The sequence below is a fragment of the Microtus oregoni genome, unplaced genomic scaffold (assembly GCF_018167655.1).
Source record: "Microtus oregoni isolate MIOR12 unplaced genomic scaffold, Mior012 000026F_ref0000081, whole genome shotgun sequence".
NCBI lineage: Eukaryota > Metazoa > Chordata > Mammalia > Rodentia > Cricetidae > Microtus > Microtus oregoni.
Window position 1 is genome coordinate 19,045,062 of NW_024543085.1, and position 20,703 is coordinate 19,065,764.

Genomic DNA, 20,703 nt, shown 5'->3' on the forward strand with positions numbered 1-20,703 from the left:
AGTGATGTGAGGTAGGCTTGATTACATCTAAGAACTATACTTTTGCATTCACCTGGGAGGATGGCTGTGGCCCCAGGAATATCCATTCTGATTCACGAGTTTTTTAGGTACTTGGAGATTTATTTCTGAGTATTCAAATTAGTTCATTACTTTTTGTGTCTTTAGTGGTTTTGGGGGTCGAACCTAGGGTTTTTGTATATTAGGTAAATGCTCTCCCACTGACCTACACGTTCATTCCCAATACCTCTGTATTTAAAAACAGCACGTTTTATCTCTCAGTTTCTCATTAGTCTGAAGAATTAAGGTTTGGAACACTCTTTGTAGAGGGACTGTAGAAGTCTTACATTTTATTCTACTTGGTTAAGACTATTGGACAGGGTGTATCTATCTCTTCCTGGAGATCGATGTTTTCCATGCAAAGGTCACAATTTCATTAAAACAGGCCACAGGATGAGGCTACGCTGCACCTGGAAAGGACAGACTATGCAGGAAAGTACTAAGCAATGCTAACTGAGATTGAAGGAATTTTAATATTTTGATTAGTATTATTATACATTGTAATTTTTTCTCAAATATATCCTAAGCACATTTATGAATGCTTCATATCTTCAAACTGAAAATATACTCATTAAAAATACATCGTTACCACATCAGCACTTGAGAAGCAGAGGCAGGTTGATCTCTGTGAGTGCAAGGCCAGTCTGAATTTGCAGAGTGAGTTTCAGGACAGCCAGAGCTACAGGGAAACCCTGTCTCGAAATACACACATGCACACATGCATGTATGCACATACACACATGCATGTATGCACATACACACATGCATGTATGCACATACATGTCCAAACTCACACACACTTGCAGTCACTGGTCAGGAGAGGCATATGTGAAGAGATGAGTTAGGATTTAAATTTAATCCAAATATCAGAAGTTTCCCATGGGAACTCTGTAGTGGGGAGGGGTTTACTGGGTGGAAGAAATAGCTAGCATAAAACTTCAAGGGGACTGAGCTGGTGTCCTACAAAGATAAGGAACACCAGTCAGGAAAGGGAAGACTAGTTTTGGGGGGAAGCTAGGTTCTAGGACACTGTGGGAGTGTTCTGGGCACAATGGCACTTGTCAGTAAAGGAATGACCAGGTCTTTCTGGTCACTGTATGGCACGTGGAGGTCATCAAGAAAAGAGAAGAGGTGGCTAGTGACAAGTTCTAGGTAAGGGATGATGATGGTAGCTTTGTTGAAGGTGTCAGAAGTGGAAGATGTTAAAAAATAACCTCTCATCAATTTCCTTCACTTCATCTGCACATGTTGAACCATGACAAGTCTACTCTCTAGAAACCCCAGCAGTCTGGTCTTAGGGCCAATATGACATCTTCTCATCTTATTTTCGTTATATAAAAATGAATAGACGGTCTTACGACCTTGACAAAGCACATGCCATTCACTAATATAACATGTTTAGGGAATGCTCTCCGTGTATTTCTGTGGCTTATAATTTTGCCAAAGGGTGGAGAAAAATGGACTTGTGAGGGTGGAATAGATCCAGAATGTGCAATACTGATTTTGTTTTATCTCTCATGAGGCTTAGTTTTTCTTTGTCGTTAAAAAAACAAGTCAAATGAACAAACAAATAAATCTACAAAGGAGAACCTGAGTTTGGAAAAGCTAGGCACAGTTATGCACGCCTGTAAACTCAGTGCTGGAAAACAGGGAAAGGGGTATCTCATGCCTTGCCTGGATTGTCTATCTAGTTGAATCCAGGAGCTCCAGCTCCACTGGGAGACACTGTCTCCAAAATATAAGGTATAAGCAATACAATTAAAAAATACACACGACTTGGACCTCTGATCTCCGTGGGTATACAGGCATACCACTAAAGAAATCTTGTCTTGCTTATTGGTATGCAAAGGTCTCTTATTCAAGTAGAGAAATTGTATTTAGTGATAAATGTGTTATTAAGAAACTAATACCATCTTATGATGTTTTCATTGGTACACAGAAGGAAGGTGTTTCATTTATTCCCAGAGATGCAAGTCACAGAACTAGACAACACAGTCCAAGGTGTAATTCAGTTACCCTGTCACCAAATGTCACCTAAATAAAGATACCAAGCTTTAAGGGAAATATGTTCTCACCTGAAATATCAAAATCATTATTTTAAGAAATGTAATGAAATCTTATTGACTGCATCTTTGCTTAAGATCTCTCCTCCTCCTCTATATAAGTATTTTTGGAGTGTCAAACACTGTGTTGAGTTGTATTGTACATTCTTGTCACTTAACTGTCCCAAAATCTCTAAGAAGAAAGGAAGATTTTAAAGAAAGAGTATAGAGTGATTAGAAAATATACCTAAGGTCATTCAGTTACTAGGCAATAGAACCCGGATTTGACACCAAAGCCACATGTTAATCTATATCACAAAAATCACAATTCTTTTATTTAGGTTACTATAAAATATTGCCTGTCTACTTGTCCATCTGTCAACCTAGCATCAGTGGATTAATATTTTTAAGACCTATAAATATAGTGAATTGCTGTTATAAGAAAATGTGTAGGCTGATAATATCATCTTTATTAAAACCCAGACAGTTTTACACTGCTCTCCACCGAGTCTGTATGACTAAACTTTATTCTTACGGCTCAGCACTAACAAACAAATAAACAAGAAACAACGAAAGAACTCCATCTAGCTTCTCCTTTTTGAGCATACTGCTAACCACAGTTACCGTTTTACCACTCCAAGACCTGTAAACAATTCTGACAATTACAGATGAGCCTGCAACTCTTCAAGTCAAAAGCTACTTTACAGAGATATCAGGCGATTTGGCAGTGAATTCACAGTTTAATACAAGGCAGAAGTCGAAAATAATTCTTTTCAACGGCGTTATTAAATGTTGCCATAATTTTAAGATTAAGTGGAAGTTGACTCACAGGTACTTCCAGCGAGTGTTGTCTTTATATTTGGAAAGTACTGGCTTCGTTGTCTTGTATGTTTTGATTTTCTTTTTCTGTTGTTACTTTGTCATTTTTTGTTTTATTTATTTAGTTTTTTAGATAAAAGAAATAGCTTGGAGTGGGTAGGGAGATGAAGAAGATCTGGGAGGATATGGGGAAGGGACAAGAATATGATCAAAAACATTGTGTGAAAAAGAATTAATAAATTAAATATAATGAATAAAAGCATTACATTTCCCAATCTTTGTGTTCCCACCCCAGAGTCAAAGTGGAGATTTCCAATCTCATCTCTACACCAGCATGGCTGAGTTGAGTCTCATGGCCTTTTCTTCACTCCCTACATCCAGTCAGTAAACAAGACCTGTGTGTCTTCTGGCCCCCACGTCTTTGCACCTGATCGGTCCTCTGCTTATCTCTGTGGCTGCTACCCAGTCTGTTATTCTCGTCTGCAATGACTCATGCAGTCATTTCCTAATTGGCCTTTGGGTTCCTATTTTTCCCTTGGTCAGCTCATCTGCTCACAGCGTCAAGCAGGAGGGTTTACAAAAAAAAAAAAGTACAACTATCCCCCACCCCCACAGTACAGTCCTTGCATGTGGCCCTCCAACAAACCTGAAAGCTTCAGCAAGGCATGGGGCTCTCAATGACACCCTACCATGGCCTCTCCAGTCAATTTCTGGTGCTTGTGGCCCATATTTCCTGTGGCATAAACTTGATTTTCTTGAGTCACTCAAATTCTTATATCATTACTAATACTTTATTCTGCCCCCTCTTCCTTGACTGGTTATTGGCTTTTCCATGTTTTCATGTTTAAACCCTGTTAGTTGATGTCTTTTTCTCCCTCTACAGTTATCCCTCTCTCCTTCCTCCTTATTGCCAGCACCAGTCCTTGAGGTAGGGATCATACTTTTCTCAATATTGAGCTGAGGCCTGGCTTACAGTAGTGTTTAGGTGTTTGATGTATGAATGAATATTTTGGACACAAGAACAGCTACTATATCTTTTTTGAGGCCTGTATATTCTTCACATTTTATATAAGATATGTTATTAGACAATACCGTCATGATAAATTCTATTATGATCCATAGATCAGGCTGCTAAAATTTCTACTTGATAAGAGGCCTTCTTATTTTAATGGATATGGCACAAATAGAATTTTTTTGGTCAGTTATTACTACTAGCAATGTGATTATTTCATGCATGACTTGGAGAAAATGAAGATTACCTATACTTCTTATGAATTTCTATAACAAATAATAAATTTTGGCTAGAAGTTTGCTCCAATTTCAGCTGACACTTGCCTTTAATTTTTGGTCGGGCTGGGACTGAACTCAGGTTCTAGGTACTTGTTCTAACAATGCGATATATCTCTTGCCTTCCTTTTTGATTTTTTTAAAAGCCCCATTTTTTTTTTAAAAAAAACATCAAGAAAACCTGACAGTATTAGTTTGTAATTACAGAGAACTAAAAGCAGAGAGAGATGGGGGAAAGGGAAAGAAGGGCACCGTGAAACAGACGAGGGAAGGCGGGAAGGGAAGGAGAGGCAGGTGAGAAGCAGGGAGAGCACACTTGTGTGGGACAGCATAGGGACAGAAATTCACACCTGTCAGTCACGGTGCGCCGGTCCCTGCTTGCCCATCTGCCAGCTCTTACCCAGCTTCCATCAGATAGAAGCCCCTCTCGGAGGTAGCCTGAGGCATCAGGAGTCTTCTCCTGGGGTAAGGATTTGCTGCCGTCACCTGTTTAACCCTTGGCTTTACAAGGCACATCGCAACAACGCACTGGAAAGGGCAGGTGTTCAACCTGGCTTCATCCAAGGAGGTTTCTTTCTTCCTCATTTTTTCCTCGCTGTGTGGTCCTGGCGTATTGGCCTAGTACCGGCGAAGTTGACCAGACTAGTCTCAGACTCACGGGCGGCCCAACTCAGGCACCTCCCGCGGTGTCAAGATTGTATCTGACATTGTGCTCCAGGTGTGGAGGAGCCATGAATTGTGCTGGAATCTTCAAAAGATGGCTACAGCTACTTAAATGGAGGTTCAGCACCTAACTGACCAAAATAACCATTTCTTCCCAGATTCCATGTACTGAAATATCACCTTGTGAGAGAATGAAGCAACATGCCTGATATGATATCTTATAGTCCTAGTAAAAATAACAGGAAAGGAGGAAAAAGGCCTACATAAAGCAAAACTCAGGATGCAGAGGGCCTAATTAGTTTGAATGTCTCCAATAATTAATAAATAAAAAGTACTTGACAGAGGCTTTTAATAGCAATATTTCAACATACTTTATGATCTAATTAATAAAAATTACTGAGATAATGATTACTGAGTAAAATGAATAGGCAAATGAGGTGCTCATGTACTGTTTTCAGGGTAAACATATGCTGCTCTCTCTTGAACTATATAATCTACTTTTATGTTGCTGCTCTGCCTTCCAATTAGTTGGCATTAGTGAATTACTGGTAAGAATGATTATTCTCCCTCAAATTCTAATTGGTTATTTTATAAGTGAAAGTGTAATTCACGGGTAACAAAACAAAGTAAACACCACCAACCACAAGACAAACCGAGAGACCTTGCTATGAGATAGTTATTCAAGGGAGTACAAATTCTACCAACAGGCAGCAAGACGTAGACAATGGATTAAGGTATAAAATTAAGAGTCACTCTTCAGGTTTACATACACACAGAACAAAGACAAGCAGCACAGCACACCGGAGTCGGCATTTCAGGAGGGAAGTGAGGAGACTTGTGGCATCGTGCACCCAGCCGAGAGCCTGGCATATTAAATGCTCACTCAATAAATGTGATTCCTGCATGCAGTTTCTAAAAGAAGTTACGATAGCTTCCCACTCAATTTAAGTAGAAAGCACAGTGGATTGCTTTAACCATTCACTTACATTTTAACACACTTATTTACTTACTTTTGTGTGTAGAGAGTGTGCTCTCTCTCCTCTCTCTCTCTCTCTCTCTCTCTCTCTCTCTCTCTCTCTCTGTGTGTGTGTGTGTGTAAATAAGAGAATAACTTGCTGGAATCAATTCTCTTCCACCAAGTGGGTCCTGAGACTTGAACTCAGGCCATTAGACTTGGCTGAAAGTGCCTTTACTCACTGAGTTTTGCTAGCCTCAATCAGCTAAAATTTTTGAAAAGCAATTTTATATGGTTTACGAATATTTAACTTATATGCTAACTATAAACAGACACATGTATGTACATAATATATCTAAAGGGAGGTGACAACTGAAAGCTCAGATGTTACAGTGTTTCTTACTTTGGGGGAAAGAAAGGTAAATATACCTATTGAATGGATACAATCAATATAACAAATGTAATTTTCTAACTATAAATAAAAACTTTCAGGGGCTAGAACAGAGACTGAGTTGTTTATCTGCTATAACCATTTATTATTTTATATTTAGTAACATAGAAATGTTCCTACTGACCACTAATTTTCATGCTTCTTAGAGACAGGAATCATTTCTTACTTTATCCACATATTTTGTTTTATATGAGTTTTATTCAGGCACAACTCTGTAGGAATTTTTAACCAAAGCTCAAGACCACAATGCCTTCATCTCCAGCAGTCCTCGGGCTGACTTTATGAGATTCTTTAACATCAGAGCCAGGGGTGAAAGTCTGATTTTATTCCATGTGCCACAGCTTTCTGATGTTTGCAGTCAGATCCCATAATACCTTCTTCTCCCGTAGTGGAAGCAAGTGTGTGTGGCTGCAGCAGGCTCATTGTCAGTCAAGCCTGGGTTTTTTGAGGTTGAGAAACAGAATTCATAAATGTTTCTGTACATCTTCTGAGATGGACACAGGCACCTGTTAGAGCAGGTTATTGTTATCTTTAAGCAAGCAAATCCTAAGTAGAGCAAATGAGGATTGAAATGGTTTCAGAAATGTCTACGTGAGACATAGAAACTGGAGTTGTCCTGCGGAATTCCAAGGATGGAAAATGCTACTGTCTGCTGCTTTTATAACTCTTTCCTTTTTCTGTTCAGGAGAATAAATTCTGTTGTATAATTTAAAATTCAATCATCTCTAGGGATTAGAGTTCAATACATTTTCCTACTGGATGGTCATCCCATCATTTGAGAGGAGCTATCCCTAAAACTGCTGGCACACAACCAAGGTGTAATGTAGAATTTATACCCTTTCTGCATTGTTCCCTGTGTAAGTATATACAGATAACTCTATAAACACCGCTTCGTGGACTGCAGACACACAGCTCATTTAAGCACTGGGGGTGGAATGACACGCAGGTGTCAGTCCTTCATATTTCAAAGCTTGAAGATTAACCTAATATACAATATGGTGACCTAACAGTTCTTCATTTGAAAGAAATCTGAAAAATAATCTCTGATACAGCCTGAGTGTGAGAATAGCCCAGCGGGATTTCCACCTCTTCATTTCTTAATGAGTTTTTTGATAATGAGAGGTGACTTTGCCAGTCACTCTGGGCTCTATTATGGCTAATTTGACTCCTCTTCACTCTCCCTGTTAATTATTAACACTAGCCTTTTTATCCTCACGAGACCAAATTCCAATTTTTCCCTTTTTCGATTTTTTTTTATGAGCCCATCTTTATGGAGGTGAAAGTCTTGGGGAACAGGTTTTCACTTAGCGCCGAGCCCGAACATTTATTATTCCTTTAGGCAGAGACGCTGTGACATTGATTACATAAGCACGGGTGTTCTTCGGGCTGGCTTTAATGTGCTAGCAATGTGAAAAGGCTGTTAATTAAGGAAGAAGCACCGTGGTATTTTTCGCTTGGGAATCGGTTCCCAGTAGAATGGTCATTTGCCACTTGCTAGCATAGCCACAGATTAAAAGGTGACTCTCTGCAAGGGCCTGCCTTTCAGGAGAGCTGAAAGAAGTGATCGGAGCCATTTGGGGATGCCTTTCATTCGTCAGGAGCGGTCACTGCTGCGTCTATTCTCCACGGGACAATTGGGCAGAAGCCTATGCCAGGGTAGACTCTATCTGTCGTTGCCTTGTGGTCACTTAGCTATCTTTTAACTATCGTGGTAATTGCTTCATTAGGAAGACATTTGTTTTCCCTTCCACTTTTCATACACCTCTCTTCCAAACGTGCTTTCCTGGCTCCCTCTGAAAGTGACTGCCTATCTCATTATCTCTAGTCCGGGGAGCAGATGGGGTGCACGGAGGCCGCCTGGAAGGCAAGCAGAAGCTCGGCCTCTTTTTTGGCCAGGAAAGGAACCCAAGTTTGTTTACCTCACCAGCCTTGCTCTGGGAATCAGTGGGTGAGGCCATGAGGGTGGGAGGTTGGGGACAGTTGCTAAAAGCGTGATGCAGCTGGTACCCTTCCCCCTGAGGGAAAGCACACTTCATCTCCAAGTGTTCTCAGAGCGCCAGGGTGCTCTCGACATTGTTAGCTGCAAGGGAAGTCACACACCTCAGACGTAATATCTTTCTCTTTTTGCGAAGAGAAACTGAATGTGAGGTCTTCGCTCCCTTTCTCCACTAATTTCCCCTGGAAATCTTGTCGCAGATGCTCCTACCATGTATGCTCAGATAATCCACTCCTTTACCTGACCCTTTCTGTCCTTGATAACCGGTACCGCCTTTCTGTCCGTATAACCCGGTACCCCCAAAGTATTTTCTAAGTTAAAATTAAAAGCTCAAGGAATTCTTTAAAAATAATATTGTTATGTAAATACCCCCAGAACATGGTTTGTTACTGTGGAATGAAGCTGAGCTGGTGACAGAGTGATCTTGCCGCAGCCCCCCTTCTATCCCTAACTCGCTGTGTGCTAGGGCCCTGCTCGGGCTCACTGCCTTCACCAGCCTCAGCTTCCTCAGCTGGAAAACCAAGAGTCCTTCCCTAGGATCCCCTCCTCCACAGGCCAAAAGATAAGACAGTTCATTTTAAATAACAAGCATAAAGATTTTAATACAAGAGGGTGGGGTGGAGGTTGTGTGGAGGGAGTGAGAGGAAGGGAGGAAGTGGGAATTTGGATTGGTATGTTTTTTAAAGTAATAAAATAAAATAATAAAAAAGATTTCAATACAAAATGATGGCAAGGAACTTATGGGGACAGTAAAAGCGGTTCACTTATAAGGTACAAATAATAATTGGTATCTCATCTTGAATGGTCTTAGTCATTTTAAATTTTGGAAAAGCAAATATAAGACGAATCATTAATTAGTAATACGCCATGATCATTTAAAATCCTCTGTAAGTAGCAGGTCACCCTCTGCAGCACACACCTCCCCCGTACACAATCATCTGTAAAGGAATCACCATTTATTCAGCAAATTACCTCCCGTCCCAATACTGAACACTCAGAGCTCTCTGCTGCTCGTGTTCCTGGCTAGTTTAAGTTGTAATTAATTGGGGTTTGGACAATAATTCTAATTGGGTCAATATGGTAAAAACTGCAACAGCATGTCCGTTATGCAAATCTCTCTTTCAGGGAGACTAAAGGAAAGACAATGTTTTCCCATGGATTTTCAAAATGGATGATTTGAGGGCACTTTAAGTTGACACTAAATATTTAAGCAGATTTCACCAAATAGTTATCAAAGGAACGTAATAAAACAAACACATGATTATTTACAATTGTCTTAATTATCATCAAAAGTGATAGTAACAACCAGGAAAAAAAAATGAATGTTTTAGCAACTGCTGAGAATTATTTAGTGACTTTGCTTTTGAAGCAAAACTTGTGAGTTTGGGATGAAAATTGTTCATCTTTCTTCAATTCCCTAGGCTGCACCAATCTCCCTGTACCAAAAGGCAATTATGGCACTGGGGAACTTTTTATTTACCTCACTACATGAAGGAGCTGTTTTTCTCAGAAATAATTGATGTTTTCTAAAATCTGTTAATCACTGCAAAATCCAAGCCAAGATACAGGCACCCTCAATTTTGACCGGGCCCCAAAGAGGTCTCTAATAAATACTTCTCTGTGGATCTATGACTGCACAGCCAAATAACCCAAAATAGTACCATACATGCTAAACTGTCGTTACTTTTAAGAAAACATTAAATAGGAGTAGAATAAAAAACCCCATGAACTCAATATTTATGAATCTACCCCCAAACTAAAATCTTGTGGTTTTCTTGGGTCTTGAGAGAAGGTTCAACAGTTAAAAGCCCTCATTGTTCTTACAAAGGACTCATATTTGGTTCTCATGTCCCACAACTGCCTGTAACTCCAATTCTAGGTGATCTGATGCCCTCTTCTGACCTATGTGGCCTCATGCATACTTGTGGTGTACAAACACATACCTGGGCACACATATATACATACACAATAAAATGAAGATTACAGAATGCTGTGGTTCTCACGCTGATGTTTCAGACATTTACACTTGAAAATGCATGAATATTTCTCAAAAATAAATAAAAACAATATTAAATCATTGATAAACTTGTAAGTATTCAAGAACAATTTTCCAGGTTCTGGCTATCACAAACAATGCTGCTATGAACATCGTAGAGCATATACTTTTGTTGTATGATAAGGCCTCTCTTGGGTATATTCCCAAGAGTGGTATTGCTGGGTCCAGGGGTAAGTTGATCCCGAATTTCCTGAGAAACCGCCATACTGCTTTCCAAAGTGGTTGCACAAGTTTGCATTCCCACCAGCAATGGATGAGTGTACCCCTTTCTCCACAACCTCTCCAACAAAGGCTATCATTGGTGTTTTTTATTTTAGCCATTCTGACAGGTATAAGATGGTATCTTAAAGTTGTCTTGATTTGCATTTCCCTGATCGCTAAGGAAGTTGAGCATGACCTTAAGTGTCTTTTGGCCATTTGAAGTTCTTCTGTTGAGAATTCTCTGTTCAGCTCAATGCCCCATTTTATAATTGGGTTGGTTAGCCTTTTACGGTCTAGTTTCCTGAGATCTTTATATATGGAAGAATGGATGAAGAAAGTATGGAATATATACATATTAGAGTACTACTCAGCAATAAAAAACAAGGACTTCTTGAATTTTGCATGCAAATGGATGGAAATAGAAAACACTATCCTGAGTGAGGTAAGCCAGACCCAAAAAGAGGAACATGGGATGTACTCACTCATATTTGGTTTCTAGCCATAAACCAAGGACATTGAGCCTATAATTAGTGATCCTAGAGAAGCTAAATAAGGAGAACCCAAAGAAAAACATATAGGCATCCTCCTGAATATTAACCTTCAGCAAGCGATGAAAGGAGACAGAGACCCACATTGGAGCACAGGACTGAAATCTCAAGGTCCAAATCAGGAGCAGAAGGAGAGAGAGCACGAGCAAGGAACTCAGGACCGCGAGGGGTGAACCCACACACTGAGACAATGGGGATGTTCTATTGGGAACTCACCAAGACCAGCTAGCCTGGGTCTGGAAAAGCCTGGGATAAAATCGGACTCTCTGAACATAGCGGACAATGAGGAATAGTGAGAACTCAAGAACAATGGCAATGGGTTTCTGATCCTACTGCACGCACTGGCTTTGTGGGAGCCTAGGCAGTTTGGATGCTCAACTTACTAGACCTGGATGGAGGTGGGGGTTCCTTGGACTTCCCACAGGACAGGAAACCCTGATTGCTTCTCGGTCTGAGGGGGGGGGGACTTAATTGGGGGAGGGGGAGGGAAATGGGAGGCGGTGGCGGGGAAGAGACAGAAATCTTTAATAAATAAATAAATTTAAAAAAAGAACAATTTTCAAGAATCTATATACTATTTTACTTTCCTATATGAAAAATCCAAGTTATTTTATATAACTTATATGCTTAATCATCTTTACCATTTGAATGTGAACATTAACCAACACAGATAATTAATACGATTACTTCTTTGTGTGTGTGTGCACATTTGTTCATGTGCACATAAGGGTGGGGGCCAGGGACCACTCCAGTGTCCTTCCTCAGGAATTGCTTTTTGAGAGAGCATTACTTACTGGTCTGGATTTTGCAGCTTATGCTAGGCAGTCAGCCAGTGATGTTCACAGATATATCCGTTTCCACGTCTCTAACACTGGGATTACAGGGCATACCACCATGGCTGGCTTCTCATGCCAGTTTTGGCCTGAACTCAGTTCCTCATAACCCCAAGTCCCGCTTATCCTTGTGTTTTTGTTCAAATGGAGGAAGCAGTCTCAAAAAGATGTCTATACTTATTTACCCCTGACCTAATACATAATTCATGTGCCTATTGTTATACGTAAAAGATGAAATTTTTTTAAACAGCCCTCCATTTTGTCAGCAGATTGCGAATGAAGACAGGCAACAAGAAATGGGAGGCTTCCAGAGCCTCTGTCTGCTAGAAAGGAACACATCTGGCTTTTCTACGCTGGCTGAGGCTGACATGCAAAATGAATGATTCAATGTGGAATTAGGATCTCCTGAGCACAGACATTGTGGCTAAATCTGAAGTAGGAATTGTCTCTTAGTTCTTTGTGTTCACAATAAACACTTTTTGGAAATTTAATGAAATGGAATAGAATGGATAAGTTGACGGAAATACTTAGTACTGAAATTACAGACGGAGAGCCTACAGTATCCGTGATATCCCCTTAGCATCTTTAGCATGTGAGTCATCATCCTCACCACCAATGACCCTCTGAGTGTAATTACCCTGGTCCTTCTGTCAATAAAGACTGGCTAGCCTAGAAGGTTAACTGCTGTCAAAGGTCAAGTGGCAGAGATATGAGTCTATGGAACTGAAGCCCATGCTGCTAAGGACCATATAACACGATGCCTTTCTCATTCTAGCAGAGTTCTTGGTCTGGCTGGTGCTGAAATTTGGGATGCACCCGGGGTGTACAGCGTCATGCTTTCATATCCACATGAGTTTCTTTCTCAGTTTGAGAGGAGTAGACCCAAAGGGATGAATGACTATATAGAGATAGATATCAGCTCCTAACAATGAACCAAACCAAAGAGTAATTAAAAAAAAAATTAAAACCGCAACTGTAAGACAAAGATTCAACTTTTAAACGGAAAGAATGCAATAATGCTTTTCAAAGAGAGAACAAACTGACTTGGAGTTTGAAGATCCAGAAAGTTCTATGTGTACAGAAAGCATAGATGAAGCGAGACCAGCCTTTGGCAATGGAGAAGCAAGGAGTGACTCAGGGGATATTATGACCAGAGTTCTGAGGACCAAACTTTAAAGCTACAGACAGAAATGGAGTGAGGCATGCTCAGAAATGTCAAAGGCCTGTTGTGTGAAGGAGATTTAAATGATCTAGGATAACAGAAAACTCAAGCAAAAAGATTTCCGTAGGATCAAGGACAATCATGACCCGATTCTAGGAGGCAGAATACAGCAGGCATATAACAGCAAGAAATGTACTGAGTAGGGAATGAGTGCCCTCACCCCCACACAGAGGGTAAGAGCAGCTACTGGTAATTAAACTGAGTCTGGGGAAAATGGGAAAGCCCATCCCATCATAGAAATAGTTCAGGAATCTATATACTACCATTTTAATAAAAGCCAAGTTCACACTGTTGCTAGACCACCTACTGAAATAACTATGAAAGTTATTATTATACTGGGAAACAGTCTCAATAGAGGACCCTTATTTTCTCTTTGATTTCTAAATATGAATGAACAAGTAATACACGTAGCAATATTTTACAATCACCTGAGGAGATAAATCCACTCTTGGGAAAACATTTCAATCATGGTGCATGTTAAAAGGGAATCTTGACACACGGAGTGTTTCTCAGAGATGCATGCAGTCTTAAGTACTGCATCAGTGCCAGACTATATGGGTTTTCTGATCCTCGAGGTACCATGAGAAAGCTGTCTATTCCAGACAGCAGTTGTTATGAAGTTCAGGGAAGGATGTGATGTGTCATTCCCCTCAGACTCTAGCCTGAGAGACTCAGGCAAAGTCAATAAACACTCTGGTTATCTATGTCGACTCTAATTGAGATCCGACTTGGACGATGTACATACACTCAGAGCTATGATGTACCCACCCCTTGCCATTTCATATAGGAAGGGAAACACAAGTACTCACTGTCATTTCTGAGGAAGTTGTTAAGTAGCTGGAAAAGAGGAAAGCTATCCCAGGAGTCTTGAGGTTGGGCCTCCAGTGCAGTATCCATATCTACCGTGAATAAAGCCCAAAACTTCTCTGCGTGCTCAGCCAATAAGTCTGGCCACCAGGCAAATGCCTGCAAGAAGATAGAGAAGCAAAGGAGAAATTGATGAGTTCTTAGAAACATGTACACATACTATGCCCCTGAAAAATATACCACATGTCTCAGAGTTATAAAAAAGGGAGTATAATAAATAAAATAAAATTTTAAGATAAGAAATTTTATAGGTATGACATATATATCACATATATATGAACAATTCTACCATTGATAAATGAAACCTAAAACAGACATTTATTACTCCAGAAACAGACATTAAACTAAACCACAGGAAAACTTATAAAACAAAAAGAAAAAATTCCTCATAAATGAAAATTTTGCGTGACTAATGCGAATGTTTCTAATATTTCCTTTGTAATGAACAGAAATATTACCATATTTATCATCATACTGTATCATAGTTTCCTTTGATTTTAGTCTTTAACAAATGCATGGTATTCTACTATGAGATGATAGTCTCCTAATTTTTGAGATTCCCAAGGACAGTGTGGTAAGATCTTTGCAAATAAATCCTCAACTGAAATGTGATTATTCTTATTTTGGTTTGGAGATGAAGTGTCTCTCCAAACGATGTGAGTTGGAGGCTTACTGCCGAGCTGGTGGCACTATTTTAGAATGTTCTAGAAACTTTCGGAACTGGCTGGAATCTGTCTACTTCTTGATTTGACCTGCTGTGCTCGCCATGCCTTCCCCGCCATGACAGAAAGAACCACCTGAAACCATAACCCCAGAAAGATCCATCTTCTCTTACTCCACTCCTTGTCGGGTATTCTGGTCACAGTGAGGAACAGTAAGTTTCCTTAGAATACGCTTCTAAATATGAAGGGGTTAAAGGGTGTCTCAAAGCCGCTACATTGCTCTCCGAACAGTCTTTACTCTGGTCCATGCGCTCAACAGCAACAAGTCACAGTTTTACTGTTTAAGAACATAAATAGGTCACACATGGGAAGCCCCAAAAGCATTAACTAAGCTCGCAAAGCCCTGGGACCTGTACCAGATGGGAATCTTCCTGTCCTGGAGAGGAAGGACGTCTGGTATACCAATGTGAACTAGGCCCCCTCGGCAGTTCTGAGACCCAGCAGCTTCAGCTCACCGGGTACAGTGATTGTGCCATGTGACTACAAGTCCGCTTCTCAGACTTTAATCGCTGGTAGAGACAGTTCAGGTCTGGCTCATTTTTTACTCGGTACTTGAACCCAGAATTCCCTTATATGGCTTGTTAGTATAACCAGTGAGATTGTTCTTGGGATCCCTGCCTCTGCTTTCCAAGCATGAGAATTACAGGTAGACCGTGGATTTGCCAGATGTTTGTGTGGCTTTGGGGATCTGAACTGACCTGGTTCTCACAATTGCATAGCAAGTACTTTTTCCACAGAGCCATCTCCCAGCCCACATTCATAATCTTTTAACCGATAAAAAACATGAAAAGTTCTGTGATACACTTTTATAATTCCCCCTGTTGAAATAATTCATTACCCTGTCTCAAAAAAAAAAAAAACAAAACCAACAATAATATTTAAATCCGGTTCAAGTGCAGGCCACACCAGCCAGATGAACAGGTAGGTAAACTCAAGAGGAGACTCCCTACCAGATTAGAGAGCACACTAGCTACCAGAACTCCAGATAGGCTGCTAGCCCTTGAACCATATCCATTCTCTCTGTACCCTCCCCTACTATCCTTAATGTCCCCCCTCCTCCTTGTCACCATATCTCAGCCCCTTCCGAGACAGACATTGACAGTACAGAGCAGACCAAGAAAACCTAAAGAAGGATATCCCTATGAAGGTACAAGAACACCAAGTAGACTGGATCAAAAAAAAAATCCCCTCACCATATAATAATCAAAACACAAAATATATGGAATAAAGAAAGAATATTAAGCCGGGTGTTGGTGGCACACGCCTTTAATCCCAGCACTTAGGAGGAAGAGGCAGGTGGATTTTTGTGAGTTCGAGGCTAGCCTGGTCTACAAGAGCTAGTTCCAGGACAGGCTCCAAGGCTACAGAGAAACCCTGTCTTGAAAAACAAAACCAAACCAAAACAAAAGAATATTAAGAGCTTTAGTGATGAGGTGAGCAGGCCTGCTTTTTGTCCCACCTGGCTTCTGCATGGCTAGCTTAGCCCTGGAAATAATAACACGGAAACTGTATTCATTTAAACACTGCCTGGCCCATTAGCTCTATCCTCTTACTGGCTAACTCTCACATCTTGTTAAACCCATTTCTATTAATGTGCATTGCCACTTGACTGTGGCTTACCAGCATGAGTCTAACCACCATCCGTCTTGGGTAGGAGAAGCATTGTGTCTGCCTGTCTCTGCTTTCTTCCTTCCACAATTCTGTTCTGTCTTCCCTGCCTACCTATGTTCTGACCTATCAGGCCAAGCAGTTTTTTTTTTTATTAATTAACCAATGAAAACAAAAGATAGATAGAAGACCCTCCTACATCAAAGAGCTACAAAGAAAAAAGTCAAGTAACATATAAAGGTAAACCTACGAGAATTATACCCTACTTCTCAATGGAAACCATGAAAGCCAGAAGGTCCCAGATAGATGTGATGCAGACACTAAGAGACCATGGATGCAAGCCCAGACTACTATACCCAGCAAAGATATCAGTCACCATCAATGGAGAAAACAAGACACGTATCCACAAACCCAGCCCAAGAGAAAGTACTAGAAGGAAAACCAACCCAAGGATGCTAAACTACACCCACAAAAACACAGGTATCTGATAACCTCCCACCAGCATAACCCAAAGAAGGGAAACACACAAACACTATCACTGAAAAATAACCAGAATTAATAACCACTGGTCATTAATATTGTTTAATATCAACTGGCTCAATTCACTCATAAAAAGACACAGGCTAAGAGAATGGATATGAAAACAGGATCCAATCTTATGCTGCATACAAGAAACACACCTCAACAGACACTACCTCCAAGTAAAGGGTTGGGAAAAGGTTTTCCAATTAAATGGACCTAAGAAGCAAGTGGGTGTAGCTAACCTAATATCTAACAAAATAGATTTCAAACTAAAATCAATCAGAAGAGATGGAGAATGACACTTTATACTCATAACAAGAATAATCCATCAAGATGTAGTCTCAATCCTGAACATATACACCCCTAATATAAGAGCACCCACATATGTAAAAGAAACGTTACTAAAACTTAAATTGCACATCAAATCCCACACATGAATAGTTTGAGACTTCAACACTCCACTCTTGCCAATGGACAGGTCAACTAGACAGAAATTTAACAGAGAAATAAGAGAACGAACAGATGTAATGAATCAAATGGACTTAGCAGACATCTATAGCACATTCCACCCAAACAGAAAAGAATATACTTTCTTCTCAGCACCTCATGAAACCTTATCTAAAACTGATCACTTACTTGGTAACAAAGCAAACCCCCACAGATTTAAAAAAAAATTGGAGTAACCCCCTTTGTCTTATCGGATTGCCATAGATTAAAGTTAGAATTTAACAACAATACTACTCTCAGAAATCCTACAAACCCATGGAAATTGAACAGTGAGCTACTAAACCACCCTAGGGTTAAGGAAGAAATAAAGAAAGAAATTAAAGACTTCCTCGAATTCAATGAAAATGAAGGCACAATGTACCCAAACCTATGAGAAACTATGAAAGCAGTGCTAAGAGGAAAGTTCATAGCACTAAGTGCCCACATAAAGAAAACGGAGAAAGCTTACATTAGTGCCTTAACTGCACACCTGAAAGCTCTAGAAAAAGAAAAGAAACAGACTCACTCAGGAAGAGTAGAAGACAGGAAATAATCAAACTGAGGGCTGAAATCAACAAAATAGAAACACAGAAAACAATCCAAAGAATCAATGAAACAAAGAGCTGGTTCTTTGAGAAAATCAACAAGATAGACAAACCCTTATCCAAACAAATCAAAAGGCAGAAAGAGAAACATTCAAATTAACAAAATCAGAAATGAAAAGGGAGACATAACAACAGAAACTGAGTAAATTCAGAGAATCATTAGGTCATATTACAAAAACCTGTACTCCACAAAATTGGAAAATATGAAAGAAATGGACAGTTTTTTTTTAGATAGATAACATATACCAAAATTAAATCAAGACCAGGTTAGCAATTTAAATAGACCTATAAACTACAAGGAAATAGAAGCTATCATCAAAAAACTCCCAAACAAACAATCAAAAAAGCCCAGGGCCAGAAGATTTTAAAGCAGAATTCTACCAGAACTTCTAAGAAGAGCTAATAGCTATACGCCTCAAAGTGTTCCACATAATAGAAACAGAAGGAATACTGCCAAACTCTTTTTATGAGGCTACAGTTACCCTGATACCAAAACTACACAAAGACTCAATCAAGAAAGAGAATTACAGACCAATCCAACTCATGAACATGGATGCAAAAATACTCAATAAAATATTGGCAAACTGAATCCAAGAACACATCAAAAAAAAAAAAATCCACATGATCAAGTCAGCTTCATCCCAGAAATGTAGGGCTGGTTCAACATACAAAAATCTATCAATGTAATCCATCATATAAATAAATTGAAAGGAAAACATCATATGATCATTTCATTAGATGCTGAAAAAGCATTCAACAAAACCCAGCACCTCTTCATGATAAAGGTCTTGGAGAGAGCAGGGATACAAAGAACATATCTAAATATAATAAAAAGCAATGTACAGCAAGCAGATGGCCAACACCAAATTAAATGGAGAGAAATCCAAAGTTATTCTACTAAAATCAAAAACAAAACAAGGCTATCCATTCTCTCCATATCTCTTCAACATAGTTCTTGAAGTTTTAGCAACAGCAATAAGACAATAGAAGGAGATCAAGGGATTCAAATTGGAAAGGAAGAAGTCAAACTTCTGTTATTTGCAAATGATATGATAGTATATATAAATGACCCAAAAACTACCAGAGAACTCCTAAAGCTGGTAAATACCTTTAGTGATGCAGGATACAAGATCAACTAAAAAAATCAGTAGCCCTCCTATACACAAATGATACAGAAGCTGAGAGGGAAATCTGAGAAACATCACCTTTCACAATTGTCAAAAATAACATAAAGTATCTTGGGGTATCACTAACCAAAGAAGTGAAAGATCTATTGGAAAAGAAGTTTAAATCATTGAAGAAAGAAATTTAAAAAGACACCAGAAAATGGAGAGATCTCCCATGCTCTTGGATAGGTAGGATCAACATAGTAAAAATGGCAATCCTACCAAATGCAATCTATAGATTCAATGCAATCACCATCAAAATTCCAACATAATTCTTCACAGAGCTTGAAAGAACAATAATCAACTTCTTATAGAAAAACAAAAAACAAGGACAGCCAAATTAATCCTGTACAATAAAGGAACTTCCAGAGGCATCACCATTCCTGATATCAACTCTATTACAGAGCTACAGTAACGAAAACAGCTTGGTATTGGCATAAAAACAGAGGGGTTGACCAATGGAATAGAATCGAAGACCTGGGTATTAACCCACACACCTATGAACACCTGATTTTGACAAAGAAGCTAAAGTTATACAATGGAAAAAAGAAAGTATATTCAACAAATGGTGCTGGCATAAATGAATCTCAAGACATAGAAGAATGAAAATAGATCCATATCTACCGCCATGAACAAAGCTAAAGTAAAAATGGATTAAAGACCTCAATATAAATCTGACTACACTGAACCTCATAGAAGAGAAAGTAAGAAGCAGTCCTCAATGCATGGGCACAGGACCCCACTTCCTAAATATAACCCCAGTAGCACATACACTGAGAGGAACAATAAATAAATAAGACCTCCTGAAACTGAGAAGCTTCTGTAAGCAAAGGACACATAAGTCAATAAGACAAAACGGCAGTCTACTGAATGGGGAAAGATCTTCACCAACCCCACATCAGAGACAGGACTTATCTCCAAAACCTATAAAGAACTCAAGAAATTAGACATTAAAATTATAAATACCTTAATTAAAAATGGAGTAGAGAAGTAAACATCGAATTCTCAACAGAAGAATCTCAAATGGACAAAAGATACTTACGGAAATGTTCAACATTCTTAGCAATCAGGGAAATGCAAATCAAAACAACTCTTAGATACCATCTTACACCTGTCAGAATGGCTAAGATCAAAAACACCAATGATGGCTTATGCTGGAGAGGAAGTGAAGTAAGGGGAACACTATTCCATTGCTGGTGGGAATCCAAACTTTACAACCACTTTGGAAATGAGTATGGTAGTTTCTCAGAAAACTTGAAGTCAATCTACCTCAGGACCCAGCAATACCACACTTGGGCATATACACAAAAGATGCTCAATCTTACTACAAAGCATTTGTTCAACTATGTTCATAGCTGCATTATTTGCAATAGCCAGGACCTGGAAACAACCTAGATGCCCCTCAACCGAAGAATGAATAAAGAAAATGTGGGACATTTTCACATTAGAGTATTACTCAGCAGTAAAAAACATGAATTTTGCATGCAAATGAATGAAATTAGAAAACACTGTCCTGAGTGAGGTAACCCAGACCCCAAAAGATGAATATGGTATGTATATATACCAGAGATAAGAGCAAGGAAAGAGATATCTTGAT

At 39.4% G+C, this 20,703-nt stretch overlaps 1 protein-coding gene across 13 annotated transcripts in view; it reads right to left on the bottom strand.

Annotated features, from left to right (window-relative positions):
• The window catches only part of Cadps2 (calcium dependent secretion activator 2), a 521,450-nt gene that overhangs the window by 65,188 nt on the left and 435,559 nt on the right, over positions 1 to 20,703 (bottom strand). For all 13 annotated transcript variants that reach the window (XM_041675424.1, XM_041675418.1, XM_041675426.1 and 10 more), the window contains one exon: positions 13,940 to 14,096. In XM_041675424.1, coding sequence (XP_041531358.1) covers positions 13,940 to 14,096 — 157 coding nt within the window. The remainder of the gene's footprint in view (positions 1 to 13,939; positions 14,097 to 20,703) is intronic.